Below are 27,331 nucleotides of genomic sequence, written 5' to 3'. Positions count from 1 at the left end.
CATTGCCTCCTATTTGAGATACATGTGTATATATATGATACCGGTAAACTTACACCAGTAAGCGTAATAGGTTAATAACTTCATTTTAGATTGAAAATAAACTGAATTGTTCGATGTGCGTGTGATACATGAGATGATCAAAGAATAATTTCAAAATGGCCTCTCTAGTTGGATATTTTTAGTTACTATAAATTTTTAAAGACCGTAAAATTTAAAACGTCATTGTTTTGTTAAAATTTACCTCAAGACCACGTGAACTCGTCGAATGTCATCATTTGTTTTTTTATTTTTCTCTCTTTTTGTTTTTTGTTTTTGTTTTTTGGTTTTTTGTTGTTTTTTTTTTGCTTATTAACACTTTGTTGTTGTTTTTATTTTCCATTGGCTGTACGTTTCAACAGGTGTTCGAATCTTTGGGGCCATCCTACATATTGGAGGCGATCGAATGATGTTTGGAGGAGCTGGTGAGAAGTCATACTTGATTTTGTTATGGCGGAAAGTGTCACTTTGTCGTAATTGCTGTTTTGGTAAACGATTCTTCTGAACTGTTTCGAGTTTCACAGGATCATGAATAACAGTAGCTAGCTTTTTTTTCCTTTAACAGTGCTCATACATTTGAAATCGTTTATAATTCTTCTACAATTATGGCCAAACCTTTGTGTTCGGCGATGATAAACAGTAGAGGTTACTTTAAACCTTTACGTTTCATCCAATGTCATGTCAAGTCACTTGGAGCCAAATCATGTATGTCATTTGCCTGTCATAACATGCCATGTCGTGTCAAGTTTGTCATGATGTGACGTCATTTTATGTCACGTCAGCTTACCTCACCTTATGTCATACCATATCGTTTCGCGTCACGCATCCTTATGTCAAGTAAAATTTTACCTGGAAATGATTTGTTTTACAGGAGCCGGAACCTCGGCAAGGATGTATTACGACACCACTCTACAGGGAGCCTTCTCTCGAGGCTTAAAATGTCACTCGAATGACCTGTCAAAAAGAGAAAAACTGATTACGGTTGATCGCCAAGTATTTGCACGAGGATTATCACAGCATCTTTTACGGAAAAGCACAGAACCTCGGTCGAGAGCTTTGCAAGGAGTACGATGCGGTTCTTGAAAAATACGATGTGTTGATTCTGCCAACCATACCCAAGAAGGCGCCAGTTTTCCCACAGGAAAATCCTCCTCTGAAAGGTCTGATTTTTGGCATTTCAATATATTCATTTCAGATAATGAATTTGTAATAATAATTTTCAAAACTTGGAAAAGGGTAAGGAAATGAGCATAACCCAATGAAAATGGGGAGAAGACTCCAGCGACAATGGGAGAAAAAAGTTAGGCGATCAGTTCACATGAAATAACCATCAATGTTAAGACATATCTGGCCTCTTATTTTGCAGAATATTTGGCAAGGGCTTCTGAAAGTGCTCCCAACACGTCATCAACTAATGTCACAGGTCACCCAGCTCTATCAATCAACGCCGGCTTCAGTGAAGGCTTGCCAGTCGGTATGATGATTGTGGGAAGAAAATTTGACGAGATCACTGTTCTGAATGTTGCTTACGCTTACGAAAAGATCAGGGATGCATAAAAGATAGGATTGTGAAATCACGGTCTATCAATAGAACCAGAACTACAAGATTTTTTGAAACCTTTTAGAATAGAAAATGATTCGATTCATAACAAAGGTCAAATCATGACACTGTCGAAGTAAAATCTTGTACAAAAATCTCTTTTAGTACATTTTAGCAGGTGGATAATGAGAATTCTGAATCCGTTTTGAAGGACAAATGTTTTGGAATTTGTCGATCTACTAGGGATTTTTGTTTAATTTATTATTTGCTCGAGAAAAGTGCAAAAGTACCCAGAACTACTTAATACTTAGCAGTGCGTACAAGATATCTGATAAGAGTGGTGCTGATTTATCCATTTGAACACCAATGAATTTTCGATTCGTTTTATGTTACGTTACCCAGGAGTTTTTAAAGGAAATCAATATGTAGTGTTTTTTTTGGAGGAATTGCGAAGGTGCCTCTCCATTAGAACTTTCCTGAAGACTGCGAGAAAGAGTAGTCACATAAAGCGGCCATGTGAATATCGTCCACTTGTGGCTGAAAACTGCTTTTCAGTACACTATTTTTGTTCAAAATTACCTCAAAATGTTATAGATATTGTGCCAATGCCAGTCCAATAGCGGAAAAGTTGTAAAATGCAAAGAAGAGCTCTGACAAAAAATAACTTCAAAAGACGCGCGCCTTAATCGCAAAAGGATTTCGCCAACAGAGTAAGCAGGTACATTTCACTGATGCCTTATACTTTAATTTATTCTTTTAAGATACACCTGTTTTCTCAAATTGCAATGACACAGATAATCACTTAACAGCTGAAACTTGCACAACTACCGCACGTTAGTAAGATTTTGTAGGCATCACAAGACCCGGATGATACGCGCCATTACCGGATGTAGATATTTCCATGAGGGTTGATGACATTGGTGAGGTGGTTCAGACTGTTGGTGCCACAAGGATCATGGGTAGGCCAGTTACCAGTGCGTGTGTTAGACTCGAAATAGTAATACTCCTTTAGCCATGAGCTGCTTTGAGATCGTATCAGAGCTGGGCCAAGGGTGGAACCTGCAGGATTCCCAGCAGCATGAAGAATGAGTTTGTCGGGGACGTAATTATGGCATTTAGAAGCGACGTTCTTTATTATACGGCATAGAACACTTCCGGTATTGAATTCTACCAGACTTCCACTTCCTTCTTTACATGCGATCCAGTGGTTGATGTTGGATTTCACCATGAACTCACTGCCGAGAAACTTCCACAGGTTGAAGTCCATGGCGTTGTAATCTTTCTCACTTACAGGAGGAGTGGTTGATTGGTGGACATTCCCAACGTGATTGGATATTGGCCAGTTTGGACGTGGTGTAATCGCATTTGAGTCATGTCTGAATGCCCTGTTGAATAAATAAAAATAGTTCAGTAAATAAATGAAGAAATAAATGAATAATCAGACAGATAAATAAACAGGATAATAAATAAATAAATGAAGGGAGAAAGAACCACCGGAAGTTTGTAAATGTGTAGCTATACACTAATGTCCAGCCTCCGCCATTCGTTTCCTGGTCGCAGTAGGCCTGTACTATTTGGCCCCCGCCCGGTTTAATCCAGTTCACACCGGAAGCTGCATCTTTCCGTTTTTCTTTGATATCTTCACATGACTTCGCTGGGCATTTTTTGATCAGGCCTGTAGAGAAACGCATATAATAATATAATTGAGATGTAATGTTACGCATTTTGTGTTTTTCGGTACACTTGAAAACATTTCAAACTCAAATTTTTTGTTACACTCGCAAAGCAATTCCAAGTACAAACAAAAAATAATGGCAAGAGATAAATTTTCCGAATTTTGCTATTTCCTTCCCCCTGAACCCGAAGAGAAAGAAAAGGAAAAGAAAGAAGAAATTAACTTCAGCACTTTGCGTCCCTCGTCGAGGGAGTGCAAGCAGAGACGAAAAAATATGCAACAAAGTGCGCATTTACTGCGTAAACGTCTCTGGAGCTTGCAATGGTAAAATTATCGGGTTTCTGCTTCTCGGGTTTGTATAACTTTCTCGAATTCTCCCAGCTCCCCTTCGTTTTTAGATAAGGTAATGGAAACACCAAACAGATTCTCTATTAGTCTATTTCTTAAACTTTAAGCAAGTTAAAGTCTAATTCGTGGAAAGGAAAGTACCCGAACCTCCCTTTCCCCATACTAATCTCATGCCAAAAGAAGGAAAAAAATAAATCATAATTTGCAAACAAAAAACGTATCATACATTTGATCACAATCCGGTTTCTTTTTTTCTGTATTAAAACAAAAGGAATATACATTAACGCCGTTGACACTTATTTAAGCGGACTTTGAATCAAACAGACACTGGTCCAAGCCTTGAATTCCCTTCAATTAGTTTGAATCACCTCTATCTCCACAATATCTTCCTCGTTTGAGGCAGGCAGAAGGAAGTTTGTAGATAAAGAAACCTGAACATTTCCTGATCACTATGTACTGAGTCTTTCCGCAGCAAGTCTTCCTAGTTGTATAGCAAACCGTGGCTTGGGTACTCTCCCCAGGCTTCAAGTTATTAGTGTGTGGCTTGAGAAGATAGGCAGGAAACTTGGCGCCACATGCAGGAGACTTCAAGCAGCCACCTCCATTTTGGTCACTAATTGGATGAATTAAGGCAGTTTGAATTAGTGCCAGCTAATATATAAGCGCAGAGAGGCAAAAACCATGTCAGGCTCCTTTACACACATAAATTCGTTCCATGATTGTGCCACCGACGATAAATGCACAACTTCCCAGGAACCAACATGGTCCTTCAGCTGTCCTGCTGAAAAAATACGGACCATTTGATGCAAATAATTCCCATCCATAAATGATTTAGGATGTTTCCTCACCTGGTTGTCGTTTAATCTTTGTTGTTGGATTGGCTGGGTTTTTTCGGGGCACTCTTGTGTCCCTGGCTGTACCCTAAAAAAGGGCGTGTCTGAGATGTTTTTTGGCCAGTAGATGTCCAGTGGTATGGTTTGAAATTTGAGCGTCGAAATTTCTGCCTCCCAGCCTTTAGATACTTATGGCTGGATGTGCGGGTGTCAGAGGTCCTCTGCATCTGTTGGCCCGCCTTCTTTGCGTCTGCCTTATCCTTTAGATGTTTTGACAATTCATCCCCAAATAGCTTTGTAGGGGGCTTGATGTCCTCTTTGCATAACCTTGTGAAAGGTGGGTTGAGGTCGGGCTTGATTAGCTCTCGTCGTTTCATATTAAGTTTATAATTGCATTTGGCATTAGTCACAAGGGCAATGCTGTCCATGACCTGGTCCAGGACCTGACGGACGTCAGTTGGTTTGCCAGTTTAAAGTTCTTTTGCCAACTGGTCCCCCAAAATCGATAGGGATGATAAACCCTGAACAAGCAATTCTTGCACCTTCTGAAAAGCAAGGTCAAATGTTCTGCTCCTCCTGGGAAGCAGATCCCAAACCTCTTCGTTAATTGTTGTAGTACACAGGAACTTACAGTTTTCTGGTGGAGGGTATTTATCAACTCTTTCCTTCACCGTTTCTGGTGAAAGACCTCCAGAAGCCATATTATCAATTAGACTGGCAACGTTCTCTGTTATGGCAGGAGATTTATCGTTGGTCTGTACAAATGCCTGAGTCAGGCTTTCGAGGACATCATTCTGCTTTTCTGAGTCAGAGCCAGCAGATTCTTTCACCACGCAAGAGTCGCTAGGGTCGAGCACATTATTTAACGAGGCAGTGCTATTTAGTTGTGTATTGCTCATGTTTGAGTCTTTCTTTTCTGCCTCCTCGTCTGATTCAGGACGAAGGAGGACGTCGTCTTTAAGACTGGTGAGCGTCGCTGTCTGCTTTTCTGAAGCTTTGGTCAATTGTGCCAAAGTATCGTTAAGTCCTCTGAGGATCGCCGCCATGGTGTTCTGTGAAAGTTGGTCTACAGCATCGTTCGAGCACTGAATATCGGGTTCCAAACCTGTTGTAGTCATTCTAGGTGTTTTCTACCCAGTAATCTTATTGCAGACCCGATATTAAGAAACTTGAAGGTAAAAATAGAAGATTTTCTTCGCATAAGTAGTCACCGTGCTAAACTGATTTGCGCTCGAAAAGTACTGGTTATGCGCATGCGTCTAGCTATCTCATGGGATCCCTGGGGCAGACGAGATAGAATTAAATCACGATACGCGAGAAAAAAAAATTCCGCAATCACCCTTCACGTAAAAAGTATAGAGGACCCTCTTTAAAGTTGTTTATCTATTATGCGTTTTACAATTTAATCATTAAAACAAATACTTCACCCTCTTTAGCAATACAGCTCATGTCGCAGTATCTCTTCTGTGCCTTCCCATTCCCTGATAGATCCAACCAATACTTGTCGTCTCTGGAATTTGCGCCTTCACTTCTTAATATTTCTCTACAAGACTCGGCTGGTAACTCCTGAATAGTACCTAAAGGAACTGAGATAAAATGGACATGGCTTTCAAGTTGCCATAAATTTTAAATAGAAAGGGCTGAAAAAGTGTACATGCAAGATCGAAACAAAACCATTGTCTAGAATATCTTCCAGTGAAATTCGCTTGATCTTTGCTGTTCCGTGCCACATGATATGGCGTCCATAATTAGCTTCTAACGAGTTAAGGTTACAAGCGAAAAAATCCGGATCATTGATATCCGGATAATCGAGGTTCGACTGTACTAACCTCCACGGGTAAAATATGACCGAATGTTGTTCTTGTTGTTGTTGTTTTTGTTTTTTTTTTTATCCAATCACAGAAAAATAATTTTAGCTTACTCTTAAAAAATATGAAATTAAAAACTGTAAAAGGGCACAAATTATTGCAAAAAGGGTATTTTCTAAAAAAGGTTAATAATTTATTCGGGTTTCTTCATCTCTGTCGGCGATAACTCCCTTGCGGCCGTTTCGCGGTAAAAAGCCTCACCGCGATCTCTAATATTTCAACGTAACTTTAATTGCACTCGCCTTTGAGTACTGTATTTTTCGAAAGGAGGTGGGTCAATTTATCATTTATGAATCATTGTGAAGAGAAACAGTGTAACAATATAATTCTGTCTTGACCCAGTTTTGACCCGATGTTTCCCAGTTCTACTTGTTGTTTTTGTTGTTTTTTTTTCTGAGTATCTTAGTCGTTCGACATTCGCAATCGATACAAGTTGAGCTCTCTCCTCTTGTGACGACTGGCTTATAGCCACCAGCAAATTAGCCATGACACTACTGAAGACAGAAGAAAGCGATAAATATCTCACAATCATTTCATGCTCTAAAAAGAAAATACACACCTCTACCGTTCAAACGCTTGGCGTAGAACCGAGCAGGATCAGCTTGGAAATTTTCAGGCCTTGCCTCCTTAGTACGATTGTTTAATTCACAAATCTTCTCCTCGATATTGTAATTATAGCTCTGGCAAATGCGTTCTTGTTCGCACTCAATATCACACATGTAAGGGCCCGTTACATTTATCTTCTTGAAGAAGAGGCCCTTAAGAGCTGTTCCAATCCGAGCTATTCTGGCCGTACATTGATCATCAGCAGTTCCCAAGTTCATCATGATAGCGAGGTGAAGATAAAGAGCAATTCTCCACATCATCGTACCCCCCCTGTTGATATTGCATCGGCAGAATTTTCAATTTGAAAATTCAAAACTTAGGAGCCCTTAGGGTAGGGTCTAATGTTTCTTGCGGGCAAGCCTTCATCATTAGTGCTTCTGTATGAGCGTTTTACGCCCGCGGGAAAGAGAGAGGTCTACAAGACTGACAAATCTCTTTCCGACTTGTCTCAAATGTTCTCGTGGGCGGAGAACACGCGTCCTGCAGCGGTGATAAGGAGGTTTTGCACACGGGCAATATCTTTTAGGGTTAGGGTAGAGGTTTAGATACTCGGCCCTTTGTTATTTATCGTCTTTATCAACGACTTACCCTTTTATCTTACTTCATCTACGATTGATTTGTATGCTGACGATACATCGATGACTTCCTTTGCGAATTATAGCTCAATTGTTAGACTAGAGCAGAACTTGAATTCCTCAGTTGTTGAAATTGCCGAATGGGCAGCTTCCAACAAGCTTCCGATCAACGAAAGCAAGACCAAACCCATACTCATTACTGGTAAACGTCTCGCCTCAAAGATCAATTACGAGATGGCTTGATTGAAAAAGATACGATCTTGCCTGCCCATGACACAAAGATTATTGGTAGAGCGCTGCACTAGTATCGCAGAGGTCAGCGGTTCGAATCCCGTACAGGCCTGAATTTTTTCAGGTCTGATTTCCACTATTGCTTAAATAGTGCTCTTACTGCGAGGATCGTGCACAAATACATTTCTATAACCGCAGTTCAGATATATGAATTTCATGTATTTGTTGTGTTTGATTATTGTACTATAACTCTATGATTAGATCGGTCCTGCTTTATGTCAGCTCAATCGATCTGGACTAGCTGTAGCAAGGAGTGTCTAGGTCGTGTTTTAAAGTTTCAGAAACGAGCAGCCAGGGTAATTTCTGATGCTGATAACCGAGCGTCTAATGCCAAGCTGTTCAATACACTTCAGTGCCTCCCATTTGTATGAAGAATTTTAAATAGCTAAATGCTGCGTTGCGTACAAACTTATCAAGCGTGAAGTACCCCTTTATACTGAAGGCTCCTTAATACTTAATAGCCAGCTACATAATCGTCCTACAAGATATAGAAACACAAATTTTATTTGCCCAGGATTTAATCGTATGACCGAAGGCGGTAGATCATTCGCAGTCACTCCCTGATAACTTTGGAATAGCTTAAGTCTAGAACTCGGGAATTCTGTATCATCAGAATCTTTTAAGAACAATTATAGAAACAACCTTCTTAATGTACAACAGAAAATGCATCATTTTATAGTCTAACATATAATTCATCACATTTTATTTTTACTCGTAATTCGATCGTCTTCTTATTAGACAGATATTACTAGTTTTTATTGATAGTTACGTCAGAATTCAACATACATTGCTTGCATTGCTTGTTAAAATTTATTAAATAGAGAGCCACAAGTTTATTGACTTGAACTATTCCGTACCACCCTCTCTAAATAAAGTTTTTCTGTCTAGAAAGTAGGATACGGGGTGACCTGCCCTATCTTTTATAGCTTTTTGAAGCCAATTGTCTTCTGTGCCCTGATACCACGTCACAAGTTGCGAAAAAAATTCCAATAATTGACATTGTTTCATCATTCCACTTTTAGGCCACTTCACCCATATTAGGACAATGAAACTTAAAAAATATCCCATGCTATTACGCTGTAGAAAGGGAAAAAATCAAGAAGGAATGAAGAGCAATTCAAAAAAATAAACGTTCCAAACTTCGACCTTTTTTTGGCTTTCACATTTTACGCAACGATCTTTCAATCGCATCACTTGTTGGTCATAAAGAACACTTAAATGGTTTCGTCACTTTGTGCTGTTTTCGTATTTCTAGTTCTATCTATCTTCGTAATATCTTTTCACAAATTAAGAGCGTTTTCGCAAGAAGTTGTTTTGGTGTAAATTATAAATTTGGGCGCTATACATATTTAAAACACGTTTACCTTTTCAAACGTATGGAATGATTTTGCAAATGAGGAAGAATCGCAAAATCTCCTCATGCCCCAGAATCAAGGGAAGTTTGAATTTTACTGTTATCGCGTAGCACCTTGTTCTCATATAAACTAAGTACTGAGCAATGTTCATAATTTCATTTCTTTACACATACGTAAAATTTTGCTCAGTCGAGTCGGCTCAGTCGCACCGGGAGCTTATTCTCTGTGACAGTTGTGTTACGACTTCTTCTGAACTTACGGTGACTAAAGACTCGAGCTCGCGTAAATTTCAAACACCTCGAAATGGCTACGAATGAATCAAAGGTGTAAGGGGAGACTTGAGAGAATAATCAAATGTAAGTAAATTGCGCGAGGAATCGAGGATTAGCAAAAACTAACGTAAATTTAGTGTTACACCTTGCCACAAACTTCATTTTTTATTTCTCCTTGACAATGGCGTCATGATGACACCGAAACGTCGGTTTTTATCGTTAGTTTTTGCTAGTCTTTGCATTTCTAAATCTTTATTGATAAGAATCGAGGATTGATAGTTAATTTTCACTTAATATTCAGTTGATTTACCCCGTGAGAACCCCTTACCGTGGTTAGAATATAGTGAGACGAGTATTTCTGATAATTTGCCATAACTCGGTAAAGATTCATCGCATTTTCCTTCTCCAAGGATAAAAAATAAACGAAAATATTCGAATTCCATACACACACACGCGCGCACACACACGCACGCACACACACACACACACACACATACACACATACACATACACACACACACACATACACACACACAGGAAAATAAAGCGCGTCCCTTACAGCTTTGGTGCGCACAATTCAGGCGCGTCCGGATTCGTACCTTAAATTTCCATCAACAGAAACGACGTGAAAATCAAAAATTGATAATTCAAAAAATTAATTTTACCGAAACTGAGGCAAGAAGAAGTAGAATCAGCTCTGCTGAGCTTGAGCAATATTTGAGAAGCATCTGCAGTAAGTATCTAACGTCAAAAGAAGCTCATCTTAGTTCAAAGTTTTAATCAGCTATAGTTTTAGAAATATAGAATCGCCTCAGCCAGGTCTCTCATGTTGAAAGACTCAATATTAAAAAATTGAGAAAAATCTGCCCTCTCCACAGATTCTCTCATAATTCTATATACAAAACAATTTATTTTGCATGACTTCAGCCACTGCGTTTCTGAATTCTGAAAGATCAGACACACCGACCACCCGCTAATTCCATGGCATTCAAATTATCGTGAACAACTGGGAACAGATGTGAGTACATGCCAAGCCTCATGTCGCATCCCTGACGAAATTACCATCTAAATAAAAATTTTGTTCATTGTATCTTAATATGTCTTTCATCATACTCAAAAACACCCAAAGCTTACCAATTATACATTCTGCAGTAAATTCTTAACTATTTTTGCCCAACTTTGTTTATTCTACTGTTATTTTTAGCTCTGAATTTGGTTATAAATGATGCAAAAATTGGTAATCGGTCCCTTATTTCTAAATTTTTATTTCCAAGTGTACTTATTATCCCAAAGGAAGCTTGCGGTGAAAAATCGACTTCCCCCTCGGGATTTTATATGGTTCGAGGCGAAACCATCGTTTGTGTCCTTCTGTCAGCTTTGACGCAATAGTTAAAGGTCCAAGAAGTCATAAAATTTGTCGCAAGCTGCTGTTAAACCGTTAAAATGCTTTCATGATGGATGAAGACTAATTTCCTTGTAGGTTATGTTGTTATGTTATGTTACCTTTGATTAGTTATAGTTTTAGAAATATAGAATTGTCCGCTCAGCCAGATCTTTCAAATTGAAAGACTCAAGACCAAAAAAATTGAGGAAAATCTGCCCTCTCGACAGAGTCTCTTATAATTCTATATATAAATGGTTTTAGTTATAAAGGATTAGAATATGCAGTGAGGCAGAAAATATTTAAGTGTCTCTTCCTTACCTTATAAAACGTAATTCTTTTTGGAAGGGTTGAAGATGTTCAACGCCCGAAGAACGGATTGTGTTAGATTAACAAATTGATTCCACTCTCTTTCCTTTTGTCGCACAGTCATAGATCACAGATGACGTCAAGATCTGTGGTAAGAACAAAAGAGCACCATACGAAGCGCAGGCGAGAGTGACAGTGCTGTCACTGCAGCATCAGTTTTAGCCTTTTGTTTGTAACCAAATTGTGAAAACATCAAATAGTTTATATTTGTTTTTCGCACAGGATAACAAGGGAAAAGAAGCAAAATTACGAGTACTCCTCAGAACGTTCAACAGCGTGAAGATTTAATTTAGTCACATTTTTCCTCGAGCGTTAATTACTCTTATATTTTCCCAAGTTTTTAGCTACTCAATCTGAGCATATAGCATAAACAATCGCGAAAGGTGGGCAGATCAGAGAAAAAAATATATTTTTCATGGCTTCAGCCGCTGTGTTTCTGAATTCAGAAAGATCAGACACACCGACCATGGGCTAATGCCATGGCATTCAAATTATTGAGAACAACTGGGAACATATGTGAGTACATGCGAAGCCACATGTCACATCCCCGACGAAATTACCATCTAAATAAATATTTTGTTTATTGTCACTTTATTTGTCTACCATCATATTCAAAAACACTCGAAGCTTACCAAGTATATTTTCTGCAGCAAATTCTTAATCATTTTTGCCCAGTTTCGTTTGTTCTATTGTTATTTTTAGTTCTGAATTAGGTTATAAATGATGCAAAAATTGGTAATCGGTGCCTTATTTCTTAATTTTTATTTTCGAGGGCATTGTAATTCCAAAAGGAACCTTGCGGTCATAGAATTTGTTGCAAGCTGCTGTTATACTTGAAATGGCTTTCTTGACAGATATGGAATAATTTTCTTCTAATTGGCCACCGTAACGAATCGTTACGGTGGCCAATTTACAATTTCAACTTAGTTGATATAACCAATTGTTTTGTTACCCGCACCGACGCAGCACCATAGTTTCTTTAGAAACTTTCAGCCTTTATAATTTTCTTCAACGTCAGGAATTGACGGTTAGATGTTACTTTTCTCTGCGTCTGAAAGCGATTTGAAACAGAGATAAGATCATCCATCTAGTCCAATTTTCTATTATCAAATGGACGGAATAGCTACAGAAAAGGACTCTTACACTCGTTGATAAGGCCTTTGTTAGGTCAGTCGTGAAATGTTATATAAGGTCAGGGAGTCGGCTGCATCTAAGAATGGAACGGTTTACAAGAGGACAATTATGAACTGAAAACACAAGACAGAGCAGCTACGATCCATAGATGAATAATAAATAGAATTTTATCAATTCGAAGAAAGGTTTTCTGGAGAGTCTGAGGCTTCGACCTGAATGATGTCTTTTGATAATTCAGTTGAGTGGCAGCGTATAATTTAGCTAATATTCTGAAACCAGACATGTGGGATGTCTTCTTAGTTGTTTGGGAGTCAGGCAACGTTCGTCAGGCCGACGTTGATCCATGTAGTAAATTGGTGAAGAATATGGCGGTAAACTTTCCTTAAAAAGACATGTACAGGAAAAATGTCGGCAACTGAATCTTTCCCACGCTTTAATGGCTGGCCGAGATAGATTAAGGGTTTGACAAGTTAAAAATTACTTTACTCGACGAACCCTACGTTTTAAGTGACGGTGAGTGAAGTTTGTGGAGATGCTTGTACTGTTTTTATCAAAGCTTGACTCTGAGCCGTAACTTACACTTCCCGACGAGGAAATTTCCCACCTCAACGGCTGATTCGTTTTTTAAGGTTCCTCGCATCCCAGAACGGGCTTCACCAAAGAAAAATCAGCACACAGGCAAAAGAAAAGAGCGTATCCATGATATACAATTATACCGTTTTAACTGTTGTAGAAAATCAACGGTAGAGGTTATTTGCAAAACATATTTCGCACGTGAAGGAATTGAACGGCCCGCGTGGCCTAGGGAGCCCGCTGACAAGTCCGTAAATTGACTGCTTTGCAAGGAATTGAATGCAATTGACTTGAGCCTATACTTGCTCATTGCAAGTTAACTAATTCCTTTTTTTCCTACTTCCACAAAAACGATTACTCTATACAATCAATCAATCAATCAATCAATCAATCAATACTTTATTTACCCACGTAGCGTCAAGAAGCCCGTGTAGCTCGTTCAAAATACGTACGTGCCAAATCTACAACTTTTTACTCTTTACTAATACTCTTTCAAACAACCAAAATTCTTAAACAAAGATATAATTAAAGAATCAAACTTCAGAGAAAAAAGTTTTCAGTGCCTACGATTCAACCCTATCGATTCTCTTCGTAGCATCTTGAAAGCTACATCATCTAAATGTTAATCGTGTATAACATTTTAACTATCTTTTTCAGATTTTGGCCCACTGTGGGAGGGATCAGCTTCAACATCCTCTTTTAAATCCAAGTAAGGAGTGTCCTTCGTCATCATGGTCTCCATTCTTGACAGCAGCTGATCAAAAGATGGCCTCTCATTTGCATCCTCCTTCCAACAGTCAAGCATTAGCTCGTACCCGATAAGAACAAATACGCAGCATCATTGTCAAGAAGCAACGCTTTAAACGAAATGCAATCAATAATCTAAAAACAGATAAAAGCGATATCGCTCGACTTGCAGATAATAATTTTGTACAAAGTGAAGCTCTATAAAAGAAATAAATGCACTTAACCCAGTCTATGGTACTATGGCGATAACACGTTTACCATATGGTTGTATGTGTTTTTTTTTTTATTATTATTATTATTATTATCCAAAAATATAGTGAGTGGGCGATATTCTTTGTAACTGGGGCTTAATATTTCATTCTTAATGACGAAGGTAATAGATGAATTTGTAAGCTCACAGTTCGTCCGAACATATGTCTGGCTTGCTCATTCGATATCCTGTTTTCAGGTTACTGTACAAATCTCTGTTACTGATTCCAGGATACGGAATGCCACCTATATGAAAGAAGAGAACACAGAAGTATTCAAGATGATTTAAAAAGATATCTCAACTCAAGTCGTCCATGGCTTAGTATATGCATCTAGGTCGAATGGAAAATAGCGTCAATCCTCCTTTGATCTCAGCATTGTAGATAGGAACTTGAAAAGTTAGCATAATGATTACAGCAGTTGAAAACTTATAGCCTCTGTCATTCTCTAAACTACTGGCTACATTTTGTTTTAATGTAATTAAAGAAAAGTAATAACTCACCTACTGTGCACAGTTCCCAAAGAAGTATACCGAAAGACCACCTGCAGAAAGACAAGAGTAAGTAATATAAAATTTCAGTCTACTCAGAAAGGTCTCAATTTGAATAATTAACGAGCCAAGTATTTTACCTAGTGGTATTCCAGTAAGTAGTTGACACAATTTTGAACTTGTTATATTAGTACCTTCGGTTTATGCAATTGCTTCTTTTGAATTCATTTTTTTGAGTTGCTAGTATACTCTAGGCTTGTGACTACTCACACGTCACTCTTAGAGGTGTATGTGCCGTTATTTAACGACTCCAGTGCCATCCAATTGATAGGCAGTTTTTTGGTGTTCTTGACTTCGTAAATGTCGCCATAATTGTGACGTAACAGGCCAAAATCAGCAATCTTCACAACTCTGTCTTCACCGAAAAGAATATTACGCGCGGCCAGATCACGATGGACAAATCCTTTGTTGGTCAAGTATGCCTGCGTGGAAAAAGAACGGAAACAAATAATAATTTTTTTTCATACTCACAATCAGTATTGTCAACATAGAGAATCTGAGCGCGTACACTTCTTTTAAAACCTCTGCGCTGAAGGTGTCCATGGGTAAGCCGTAGATAAGGGATCGTTTATAAGCTTATCTGTAACTCTCTCCAATTATTCTTAAAGTGTTTCTCTTTTTGGAGAGAGAGGCTCACTGACAAACCCGAGCGAGACTATTAGTCTCTGCTCCATTGATGATTAATTTGTCGATATCTATGAGCTTAAGAGAATCACCGGAGAATTTAAAGGAACATGGTCTTGACTCCTTCCGGCTTGATTTCAATCACTTCAATATGGGAATATGTTTCTCTATCTTTTCACGATCTTTCTGAAAGTTCTCATAACAAAGCACATACCATTCCTTTTGCTATTTGCCATGCAAAACAAAGAACATTGTCAACAGAGAAGTCAACGGCGTTGTGAAATCCTTGCTGTTCCCCTGACTTTTGTGTTTTTCTTTCTTGCGGGGGCTTTGGCAAACTTCGTGGATTTCGACTTCCTGTTGAATTTTTTTTCATCACTGTTTGACATGATTTCATCTTTCACTTTTCCTTCCTTGCCTTGCCTTCGTTATATTCCACGGCGTTCTCACTGTTCGAATCGTGTTCAGTTGTACTTTCGTGGCAGATTCCACCGGGAAGATTTGTTGTATCGTCACTAACTTCCCCAGCTGTGGACGAGATCGCGGTTTTATCGTCTTCTTTCTCTTCTCTATTTTCTGATTGATCTCGTCTGCCACTTTCTAAAGCTTTTCCAGAAGTATTAACAACTTGAGGCTGCACTGTAACAGCTTGAAGTGTTGTTGGCTGAGCCCTATCAAAACCTTTGGAGGCCATGTTCGTCCCGCATGGCATTTGTGAAATTACTTGATCGTTCTCCTCTTTAGTGATTGTTCCTCATCTACGTAGATGACTATTTGCGAAGAGCAGATTAGTCCTTGATCATTTTCGGTTCTTGGCATTAATTTCTCTTTTTTGATGGCTTTTTCAGTAGTGTCGACGTCCTCGTCATAGGCATCCTTCTCTGACATTTTTGAGGTGGCAATAATATCTTTCACGGACTCATGAATGACTCCATCTCTGCCGTTCTTGCAGTTGATCTGCAATTTATGACGCACATCGTCAGAGCGAGTTAAAATGCACTCAATTAATGAGAAATATATTGAAAATGTAATGAACTATCCAATGATATATCAATTGTCCATTTAATTGTCAATGTTATCAGCTAGTTGTTACTTCACTCAAATCTTTAATCATTTTTACCTATGCATGATTTGAGCAAAGGATTTCCTTGAAGACAGAAGTCAGAAACAAAACCCCTGGGAAGCGAAGGATTGTCTACCTCCCCTTCTTTCCCTTAACGATCCCTCTGCGTTCATCAAAAGAAAATTGAATAGATTTACAACTTATGCTTTTCAAGCAGAAAAGTAGACTTTTTAATAAAAGAACAATGTTAAAGCAGCAAACTTCCGTCACCTGTCGGCTTCTTTTTCTTAGCCATTGAAGAAGATCTCCATGTGGAACATATTCCAAGAGGAGCATGATGGGTTCTGACCTCGTCCAGTAGCCAATCATGTTGAGAATATTCCGGTGAAAACCAACGCGGCTCATAAACTCAATTTTTTTCTTAAACAGTTCCTTTCCTTCGTCACTAGCATTTTCTATCAGAAAAATAATGAAATGTTTAAAATACCACCCAAATAAACCCAAAAAGAAAATAGTGGCACAAACACAACTTACAATTTGGAGAGCTAGGAAGGTAGTGCTGTAAATTTTATTCCCAATTTGAGCAAGTCAAATTTGAAATTTGGCTTGAGCATCAGTAGCATAATACTAGATCTCTAAAACTAGGATTCCCCTACAAATTAGCAGACTCGATAAATACAGAAATCCTGGTTCTAATGAACGCTTCGAGAGTTCTCATATCAACATTTGCACTTAAGGGAACTGTAAACAAAACTGTTCAGGTCGATGAATGTTTTAATTCCCTCCATGACTTCAAAAATCGTGAAAATTGAGAAAGACGTCTTCTGCAAAGAAAGGTTATCTTATTGTACAAATGTATAACAGCCTATCAGGGAACCTGGTACACGGCCTTGAATTTGTTTCTAGCATTTTGGAAAGCCACAATCCGCTGAGTGGAAAAAGTGTTCTCGAGTTCACAGCAAGCCTTAAAATGAAAAACGAATCCATACTTATAAAGGATGCATGTGGGTCAAGAAGTGCTACAGTCTGTTAATGAACTCATGTTAATATTGTTAGAAAGCCATTTGCCTACAGAGGGAACTTATAGATTCTTTTTAATTTCCGCCTACCTAGAAGGAATTTAATTGCGACTGTTCTTCCTTCGCGAAGTTCCACTACTCTTTCTTCTCGAGGTTTAAAAAACACCTCAACTTTCGCTATTTCTTTAAGAGTGCCTTTATGGACTTTGCCAAAAAGCGCCTCGACCCAGCTCCTCCATGAACAGTACCCGCTCGGGTGGAATCTCGTTAAGAAGAAGAGGAACAATGTCGGATTTTGATCTAAAAGAAAAACCACCTAGTGAAGGAATGCCTTTAATTGTCTATAAGATATCATATTTTAGAAATAAAAAGGTTTAGCATCCTGAAAATATTAGATAATTAACATTTGGAAAAGTTAGCGGTCAGCAGGTTACTCTTCACCTCCCCTCCCTCCCTTCGTATTAATTTGCCCCATTTCTTCCTGAAGTTTATAGTTCCTTTTGATACTTTAAAGGGTGAGCCAGCTGTTAGTCCGCTGAAACTGATGCTCACCTAGTGTCCATGGTAGCATTTTTATAATACTTCTCCTCTTTAAAAGTGTTATCTGCATTTCATGTTTATGCGCGCGATCAACTCTTTTCAGAAAAGAACCTATCCAAAGCGAAGCATGATTATTCGCGATACTGATAGAGATGTCCCAGCTTACCACCTGGACTTATGGTCTCGACATTTCCTCGTTTTTCTGTTTCTCCTTCTCCAACAAACAATTCCAAAAGTAGAGAGAATTAGGAGCCCGCAAGCTGACGGTAAAGCAATGCTGAGTGTTCGTACTAAGAAATTATCAGTTGAAGTCCCTGTTTTCATTCGCCATCCATCAGAGTAAGCGCTTTCTCCCAATTCGTTCCAAGCGGTCACTTTAAAGATGTATTCAGTGTTGCACTTAGGCGGTCGGACATCTCTCGAAGTAGTGTCCACGGTAACATTGATCTTATAATATTGACTTGAAGATTGAAGATCTCTGTAGTAAATCGTGTACATGATCAATGGGCAGCCATTGTCGTCTGGGGAACTCCACTTGAGGTTCACACCACACTTAGATGTCAAGTATACTTCTTTGTTTTCAATGACCGGAGCTGACGGTTTACCTGAAATGAAAACATTTTAAAATTGATCAATAAAATTTGCAAATGTAAGCATTTTTTCCGAAAGGAAGTAACTCGGGTTTTCGTTGTTGTTGTTGTTGTTGGTCAGAAGTGATCTCCAGAAAGTTACCTTGATAAAGATTTAAACTACATCTAATTTCTCCCGTTACTCCTTTGAAATGTTTTCGCAAAGATAGGACAAATTCCATTTTTCTTTCATTACACCAACACCGAGGATAGGGAAATGTAAGTAGTTCTTCAAAATATTTTTGGGTAACAGGCTTTTATTGTCGATTTTACTGCACTCAGACGTTTCACGTGACTTGGCAAGGTAGGAAAGGCCTCATGACTTTTTTTTTTTACCACCAGGTGTTCTCACTTTCTGAGAGTTGCTGTGATTTAATGGCGCCGAGGTCATCTCTGCAGTAGAGTTCCAAGCTTTGACATCTATTTCATACTCCGTCTTACAACTAAGATTAAGAGCATAACTTCGTTCATGTTCCGATACGTTTACAGCGTTCCAATCTAACTTGTCGCCTTCTGAGGGTACTTTTCTGCTGTAGATAGTGATCACAGAGGTAGAACATGGCCTCCAATGCACTATCACGGTACTTCCGGGATTTTCTACACAAAAAGAAAGAAAGAGATAAATACAACAAAAAAATTATAAATAATTAATTTTCATAAGGGCTTATTTTGAAAGATTTTCATCAGCATATAAAATGATCTTTCCCTTGACACTAATTCAGCATTCGTCTCAGCTCGCATACTGTCTGCTTGGGCAACCCCGCCCTGACAGTGATGACTGCGGTGGACTACTGATCGCAATTTCCATATTCGAGACTTGGACTGGATCATTGTTTTTTGTTCTAAAGGGAGCCACATTTACTGATTAATAACATTAAACCAGAGAGAAATCTTGGATTGAGTTGCAATTGCTTCATTCATATTAGCTCTCTCATTGGTGCAAAAAAACTCTCACCAGTCTCTCACTCAATCATGCTCAAAACTAAAACAGGCAGCAGCTTCGTCAACCATATTTCCCGCCCTTCAGATAGTTTCACTGTATTTTACTTTGAGTTTTCTCAGTTCCTTGTGATTTTTTTCCTTTGCAGTGATTGGCCGATGTGATTAGTATAGTCTTTGGTCACATATTTTCATTACAAAAGCATAAAGACGTGTTTTCTAATACCTGGAGAGTTTCCAGAAACGTCAGAATATTCGTAAATCTGCAATGTAAGTAAATCAGCTAAAACAGAAAACTTTTCAGGTTTAGTTAAATTAATGAACAGGAAAAAGGGAAGGTCTTCAAGTGATTCTGTCTACAGTCAGAGATACACATGACTGCCTTCTGTGGATGATACCATTATATCGCTGTCACACTTTCAGAATTTTTTTTAATTCCATTGAATTGAAAGAGTCATCGATGTACTTTACATTCGTAGATTTTTAACCAGTCATTACGCTTGAAAGCCTCACAAAAAGGCAAATCTTGTCCTCTTCGAATTCGAGGTCGAAAATAACCTCAGCACAAAATAAAAGCTTAAATCTTGGTTCTAGTCGTGAGTCGGTTAGATAGATAGATATAATGGATTTATGTTGGGATTAACAGGACGGGAGCACTCTTACGGCAAAGGCCGAGAACCAATGCATACATTAAGTAGTTACGTGTTTGAGAACTTTGACAAACACTTTTTCTTTATCAAAACTAAATAAACTTAGTAGACATTACACAACCCTTTTCAGCTAATTAGCCAACTGTGATCACTTTGAGTGCTGCGCATGGTTTTTGTCTACAATGTGAATTGAGAAACTCACCAGAAATACGAGGGCCACTAAAACATGAAGTCGTAATCCCACCATAATATCGCAGAAGTCAGGACCTGACGAAGAAATGAACGTGATAGCGGTCAGTGACAAACAGAAATTGTCATCAAATAACCATAGAGCAGAAAATCTTTAAAAAAGGTTCAAGCCCTTGGAAGAAAGAGAGACAAAACTTTCATTAAAAGAAATAGCCGTTTGTTAGCCAAAATAAGCTGCTCATTGACCTCCTTCGTTTGGCTGTTGTGGGAAATGTCAAACCTCGGACTAGCCGTTGTTGTAATATTCTACGAAGTTATTTGTGTTGTTTTGTCTTATTTTTCTTGTCTGACCACATTGACTTTACTTGTGCAGTTTAGAGTGATGAATGAATAGGCAAGCGCACGCATCGCTGAATGTGAAGAGACTTTTTTTTTGTTTCAATGGTGCCAACTCGTTGCTTCATACATTCTTTGAGTGTTTTCTTTCAAATTCTTCATTTTTTTCCACATGTCGCCCTTATTTTGTAAAAAGGATCAAAGATCTCATGTGTGTGCTTCATCTTCTTGTAAGACATGCTTATTTATACTGACATTGAGGATCAGGTCAATTTTTAAAATGATCTGAATGGCCAGCGAGACAACGGCTGTCAATCAAAAACTAAGCGAATGCTCCCATGCGGCTCAAAAATAAGGATAAAAAAACTCTTTAAAATTCGGCCGACATGTGGCTTAAGAAAACGTAAAGTTATGCCAAAAGAAACTTCCGAAACAAGGAGAGCGATTCCTGTTTTCGAAACTTCACAAATATTCAGCTCATCTTAAAATGAACAACTTCCGCCGTACCAGCTGCCGCCCGAAACGACGACAACGTTAGAATAAATGAGTAGCTCCACTTAGAATGCAGAAGAGAAATTTCGAGCAAGCTCAAAACAAAACAGGCACTTTTCCATGTTGAACTCTGTAAACATTTCGGCTCGCTCCGCCAAAATGACCGCGTAATGCAAATACAGCAACCGCATCCTTCTTTGTGCGTTTTGTTTAAGAAGAAAATCCATTTGATTTTGTTTCGATATCAGTTTTACTAAGAAACTGAAATTTCTGTCTATCATAAATACAATTCAGTGTATCAAGGCGTTCGACAGTTCAGAACTTAAAATCGTTCCTTCTTCCTTTCCTCGGCTGGTCTTTGAAGCTAACAGCTCTTGTAATGCTTTTTATTTCGAAACGGGAGTGAGGCTGGTAGTCTTTAGATAAAATTTACTTAATGTCAAGAATATAAGAGAAACGCAGGAATAAGGCCAGTTTTTTACAAGTGAATATGCCTTGTAATGAGATATACCGAGTTCTCAATTAGAATTTGTGTTTCTGTCGAGGCAGCATATTCGAGACTGCATATGTTGACTTATGGCAACGTGGTTACGCCGGTTTCACCCTTTACATCTGTGTTGATTTGTCAGTGAAATTCCGCCTGAACCTTAGTTCATTTTGACACATTTTTTTTCGATTTGAAATCGACCTTTTCGCAGAAGTCGTCACTAGAGGCATATGATTAGAAGATGAAAGTCAAGATCAGTAAAGACGTTTTTTTTTTTTTTTTGCATAGCAACCTTATTATTAATTCCGCGTAGATAATTGCACGCGTTTTTAAAATGGGTATGGAATCCTTTTTCTCGCTTCAGTTCAATACCATATTTTTATCGCTTTTTAAAGTATCGTGGCGCATAATCCGGGCTGAGGTAGAGATTTTGGGGGCAGGAAATGGTGCAATTTACGTACAACCTAAAAAATCGCTGAAAACTTTTCTTCTTTAAAAGTTTCAATGACACCGTTTTTCTCTGGTCTATTGACGACGAACTGAATAACTCAGCGCTTCTTCGTCTTGAAAAATTTTGTTGATAGCCATCGCTTTGACTGAAAACACAAAATGGAACATGTACATGGATGTTCTAGTCACTTATTCTACAAATGGCTTTGAAAATGAAACTGTAAGCAAAACGTTCGAAAAAATCATAGGAGTATCCCAAATATAGGACATGTCGGCAGATGGTTAAAACTTTCCTTGAAGTTCCCATTGTGTGATCTTCTCTGAAGAGCACACTATATACAACCCAACTAGCCTCTTCCCTATCGAACATGTCGGCAGATGGTTTTAATTTCCCTTGAAGTTCCTATTGTGTGATCTTCTCTGAAGGGCACACTATATAAAACCCAACTAGCTTATTCCCTAACGATTGCAGACAATTGAAATTTACTTCAGTTTTCAATATGACTCTCAAAAGCAACTTTCAGCGCTTTTACTCAGTCAGTTATGAGCTTTGAAGTGAATGGTTCCTTTGAGGTCGACAACTGCTTCTTAAATTCACTTAAGTAAACTCGATGGGTGCATAAGAACAAAGAGTAACATACCACTAAGTATGGAAATGTTAGAGCCCAAAGATATTATTCCAGGGTCAAGTTCTAAGGACAAAGGACACACCTAAGTGTATTCAGAAACGAGATAGAAGTGTTTGGGGATTACAGTTTTACGGTCAGCCCGACTCGGTCACATCTGCCTTGATTTAGCTTATCCTGCGGATTGGATAAAGAGTTATTACAAGTCTTCGGGAGCACCACAGGAAGATACGGTCCGTTCATAATGGCCGAGCCCTGATCAAATATCGGTTTCATATACTTTCACATGTCACGTGCTTCCCGTTTCACTTGAGTTTGGCACATTTCACCCTTTCCACCCCCCTCCCCCAATAAAAAAGGAAAGATAGAGAAAAGAGTCTATTGTTCAAAGCCCTTGTTGTGTGTTGCGTGCTGCGTGTCGCGTGTTTCGTGTCGCGTGTCGCGCGTCCGAGGTATTCGAACACTTGAAGAAAGCCATACACGATCAGGAATTCATTGGTCTTATTTTCATCTCGGTTCTCTTCAAAGAGTATCCAAATCGCTTCCAGTGATACCAGTTCACACCATCAGCAAGGGAGGAGTGAATGCCGCGAAGATACAAGCCATTCAGATTCGTTTGGTGACATGCATTGTACCACCAGGCTCCTTTGAACTGAATGGCGCAGTTTTGACCCCAGCGACCATTATCTTGATCTCTGGTGGTGAAGGGGTGGTTGCAGTGCCAGCCAAGAGCGTTACCGGCAGTTCCTGACACATAAAATTAGCAAACAGTCAGCGCCTCTAAATTATATGTCACCTGAGCAGTCCGTTGCCCAATGTTGATTAACTGACCATAACAAAAATGTGCAGGTATGGATCGTGTGATTGGTCACCCCGCAGGTAAATCCTAAGGTTTATAAAGCTAGTTATTCCCACAGAGATTATGGGTTCAGCTCACAAATGAGGTACAATTTGGAAATACGTTTACACTGTTGAAGGTAATAAGATTTTTTTGGTTCCAATTTCTATCAAATATGCCGCGCTCTAAGATATCAAATATGCCGCATTGCATGAGAAATCAAAGAAGTTTCCCAGAATTACCAGCACAGAAAGAAAATTTATATTTTGCTTCGAGAAACTGGCACCAATAAAGTAGCAAAAAACCTCATTCAGAATTTGTTAAGGGAAACTTAAGTCATAAATAGGATTTTATTACGTTGAACGTGTACGCCTGCCTCATCCAAGAAAAAAGCAAGGACATAAAACAATGGGTTAAGAACTTACATGGTGGCCATTTTGTTTCCTGCGTCACCAGTAAATCGGTACCAGTCCTCTTTCCATGTTTTCCGTTTATCTGATTTCCTTGTCAGCTTGTTGAACCCCGCTGCACGATCAGCGCCACGCAGTGTGCGGTAATCAGAACACGGGTCCTTTTCACATCCATCTGAGGTAGATATGAAAAAGAGACATATTGGACTTGATAAAGACTCGCTGGAAAAAATTTGTCGTGTATTCACAAAGTAAACCAAGAGATGCTTGGGAATTTTCATGATTTAATCCACAACATTAATCCTTACCATTGCAAGATTCGTACTCTTTAGTCATAAATACCCAGTGGATGTGCTCTGTTGTACAATGTATAACAATATGGGGGTGGGGTTGGGGAGGTAAAGCCAGAGCTTATCATTCCTTATTCATTCCTTTGGGAACACACGAGGATTGCGAGTGATTTTTAAAAACCGTTTTCGAGTTTACACCCTACATCCCAAGTGAGAAAAGACGTGTGGAAGGGTCAGCGATACGGATAAACCAATAAAACGAAGTGGGAAGTTAACATAAATTGCACATGACGGAAATATGAACAAAAAATGGAACAGCCTCGACATACATTTATTCCGGAATCTTATCACTTTAAAATCCTTCCCTTAAGACCTTAACATGTCTTTAAAATGTCTGTATGCCTTATCATTTGTGGGAAGCGCGGTGGCCTCATGGCTGGTGCGCTCGACTCCGGATCGAGTGGTCCGGGTTCGAGCCCCGGCCGGGTCATTGTGTTGTGTTATTAGGCAAGACACTTTACTCTCACAGTGCCTCTCTTCACCCAGGTGTTTAAATGGGTACTAGCAAATCTAATCCTGGGAGGTAACCCTGCGAGGGACTAGCATCCCATCTAGGCCGCTTCATGCTACGGAAACCGGAGTTAAGCGCCGGCCCGATGAGCCACATGGCTCGTAATTATAAGTAGGCTTTACCCCCCCCCCCCCCCCACTTATGCCTTATCATTTGACCTAAGACTCTTAATAATTTTTACGAGCCACATCCACTTCGGCTAAGCAAAGTATCAAAAGGAGTCCAGCTAAAGAGGCCCGTCCTATCTATGCAATTAAAGAAAATTAATGATTACGGTTAAACGTGTAATTTGCCTGTAAGAATATAATCCGTGGGGAGTTCAGATTTTTTCAACTTTGTCGTACGCTCATGAAAAATATTTCTTTAGTATATACTAAATCAGGGGATAGCTTTGAAGGAACTCTGAATGGTTACTCAAACTCCGAATGTCCTTCGCTATTCACCCTCGTGCAACTTGCGCGGGAATTTGCGCCCTAAAATATTATAACCGTTGCAGGAATGAATGAATTTAAATCATTTTTTTGTGCCACATTATCTCGCACTTCTAGTTTATACAACTTCAACAACTATCCAAATCAGTGCAGGTGGCTAGCAGTTTCTCGGCTCTGTAAATATCCACCACTTGCCACCTCCACTGTGGTGAATATGTAATTGTTGAATAATTCAGCAAATTACTTTGTAATAGGGCGACTGAAAGGCCTATCTGCTGTTTGCAAGCATTGTGTGGTAAGTTCTTTTTTATTTATCTAAGGTGTGATTTGATTCGCATGCAGAGTGAATTTTTAATTAAGCAAAAAGCGTTGACTCATACACAAGACGGTCTCAATGGGTGGATGGCTTTTACGGCTAACGGTTAAAATTTTGGCCAATTTACTGCTAACGGTGAGTATCATTTCATTGTTGTCACCAGAATTTTTTCTTTTTTTTTTTTTTTTACGGTTAAATTTTTTCCGACTCAGACTATTGGTTGAATTTTTAAATCTTAACGCCTAATGTCTAAATGTTTTGGCAATTTAAGGCTATCAGTTAACCCCTGTACACAACAGCTATTGTTACAGTCCATCAACATTCGGCAAACATTCTTCTAAAATAATATAAAAGACAAGCGAGAGGCAAGCTACTCCTTCTTTCATAGCAGCGGTGTATTCAGTTTTCGATCTCAAAGAAACACTGTTATCGAGAAAAAAACCAACAAATCAGACAGTTTAATATGGGAAATTTCTTAGCCTCGTCGTGCACGTTTCATTTAAGATACATTTTAAGTAGCACACGATATGTAAATATTTATTTTTAAAGTAAACCTAAAGCTTGAAAAGAAAATTACGAGACGTAAAACAATTCCTTCATCACCATAAATACTGGCTCTTGTCTTATCTTCATTCTAAGGCTGAAAAGTTACATTTATCCAAACTCAAAATGTATTTGCATCCTTCTATCCTTGTTGTCCACGCACAGGATGTAATCCGGCAGTACTACCCTTTCCCAGGACGGCGGGGTGGGGGGGGGGGGGGAGTGGAGGGGAAGGCTGAACAATAAGGGGAAGTAATGTATGACATGCTTTTCAGAGCGTTTCACCTGTTCATTCTGTCTAAGATACGTCCACGCTATATTAGTTTTAAGACTTCAACAGCATCAAGAGTTTCCTTCTCTAAGAAAAAAGGGAGTGCAACTCCAGCTCTCAGTAATACACATACCATTTAATACACAGCTCAATGGTTAAAAAATAATAACAACTTGATAGGAAGAATAACTTTCCAAACCTCCGAACCTCCCGGACAATAATTACACGCCCCCCCCCCCCTGTAGCAATTAAGCCAAACTACTGAATCAATAATGGACGAAACACGGAATTTAATGGCTTTTTAGGGGGAACATACTATAATCAGAAGCTTTTCCAGATTGACTGTTGATCAGGATGAAAGCATCTTGAAATGGATTACAATTCAGTTTTAGTGTTATAGTCAAGTGATGGACATAAATTCGTGGACACCTCTTCCTGCATGCATATTAGTAATAATTAGTGTTTTGGTGTTAAATTCTTGATACAGTGTATAGAGCAACTTCGATGCTTCATGGATTTGATGGAAAGAAATACTTTCATTATTGTCTTAGTAACCTGCAAGCGCCCATTCAGTCTACGAGAATGTTAGGATGAACTCGCGCACATTTCCGCAGTTTTGCGCGAACTGATAAGCCAAAGCTGCTTTAAATGTTAAAGAATTCAAGTGAAAGCCATGCAAAGAGCGTCACAATTATCACGAGTTGAGGAATCCTGAAGCTGATGGGGTACTCACCATGTCTGCATTCTTCGTCCCCTCGTCCTTAGAAACAAGACAAAAGAAACTGTCTTTTTGCTATTAAATCCGTTCTTTTTGAATCGTAATTATCCATTGCACCTTTATTTGTACTTCTGTGTACACTGTCCTATTATTAAATTATTCTGTAATTAAAAAAAATGCCACGGCAATTGACACACAATTAATTAATACAATAGGTTACGCTCATACAATAGGTTAAGAGCACATAAGTTACTACACGCCATTACACTTCACATACAGTATATTTAAAGCTACTATGATCTACCTTTAAAAGAGAGCTCTCATTGCTCCATTGACAATCACACTATTGAGTTTTAGGGTAGGTACGTTTTTTATTGGGGAGGGGGTGGGCCGGGGTATTTTAGAAATTTTTTGCCAAAAAAGACGTGGCCCTCCCACTTTCCAGATTGGATTAATGCATGCGCATGACCCCTCAGAAATGCCTAAATAAAAGGATC

At 38.9% G+C, this 27,331-nt stretch overlaps 2 protein-coding genes and 1 pseudogene across 3 annotated transcripts in view; 1 reads left to right on the top strand and 2 right to left on the bottom strand.

Moving 5' to 3' along the window:
• The window catches only part of LOC111342808 (uncharacterized), a 3,203-nt gene extending 1,181 nt beyond the window's left edge, over nt 1-2,022 (top strand). The window contains 4 exon segments of the mRNA XM_022949929.2: nt 399-461; nt 908-1,017; nt 1,019-1,196; nt 1,403-2,022. Coding sequence (XP_022805664.2) covers nt 399-461; nt 908-1,017; nt 1,019-1,196; nt 1,403-1,593 — 542 coding nt within the window. The 3' untranslated portion in view covers nt 1,594-2,022.
• A 277-nt stretch (nt 2,023-2,299) lies between these two features.
• LOC111342807 (uncharacterized) overlaps nt 2,300-27,331 on the bottom strand; it is a 31,072-nt gene continuing 6,040 nt past the window's right edge. Inside the window, exons 2-6 of the mRNA XM_088740054.1 lie at nt 24,737-24,800; nt 23,710-23,869; nt 3,968-4,212; nt 3,071-3,251; nt 2,300-2,961 (exon numbers count right to left, since the gene is read on the bottom strand). Of these exons, the coding sequence (XP_088596180.1) occupies nt 2,457-2,961; nt 3,071-3,251; nt 3,968-4,212; nt 23,710-23,869; nt 24,737-24,800 (1,155 nt within the window). The 3' untranslated portion in view covers nt 2,300-2,456. The remainder of the gene's footprint in view (nt 2,962-3,070; nt 3,252-3,967; nt 4,213-23,709; nt 23,870-24,736; nt 24,801-27,331) is intronic.
• On the bottom strand, nt 15,442-18,768 carry LOC148719001 (tyrosine-protein kinase receptor torso-like; annotated as a pseudogene). The gene is made up of 5 exons (XR_015994072.1): nt 18,381-18,768; nt 17,815-18,253; nt 17,199-17,408; nt 16,360-16,544; nt 15,442-15,983 (listed from the first exon to the last, which is right to left on the bottom strand). The product of XR_015994072.1 is annotated as a tyrosine-protein kinase receptor torso-like (transcript).

The sequence above is a fragment of the Stylophora pistillata genome, chromosome 12, assembly GCF_964205215.1.
Source record: "Stylophora pistillata chromosome 12, jaStyPist1.2, whole genome shotgun sequence".
Lineage (NCBI taxonomy): Eukaryota > Metazoa > Cnidaria > Anthozoa > Scleractinia > Pocilloporidae > Stylophora > Stylophora pistillata.
This window is presented reverse-complemented; position numbering and strand designations above follow the sequence as displayed.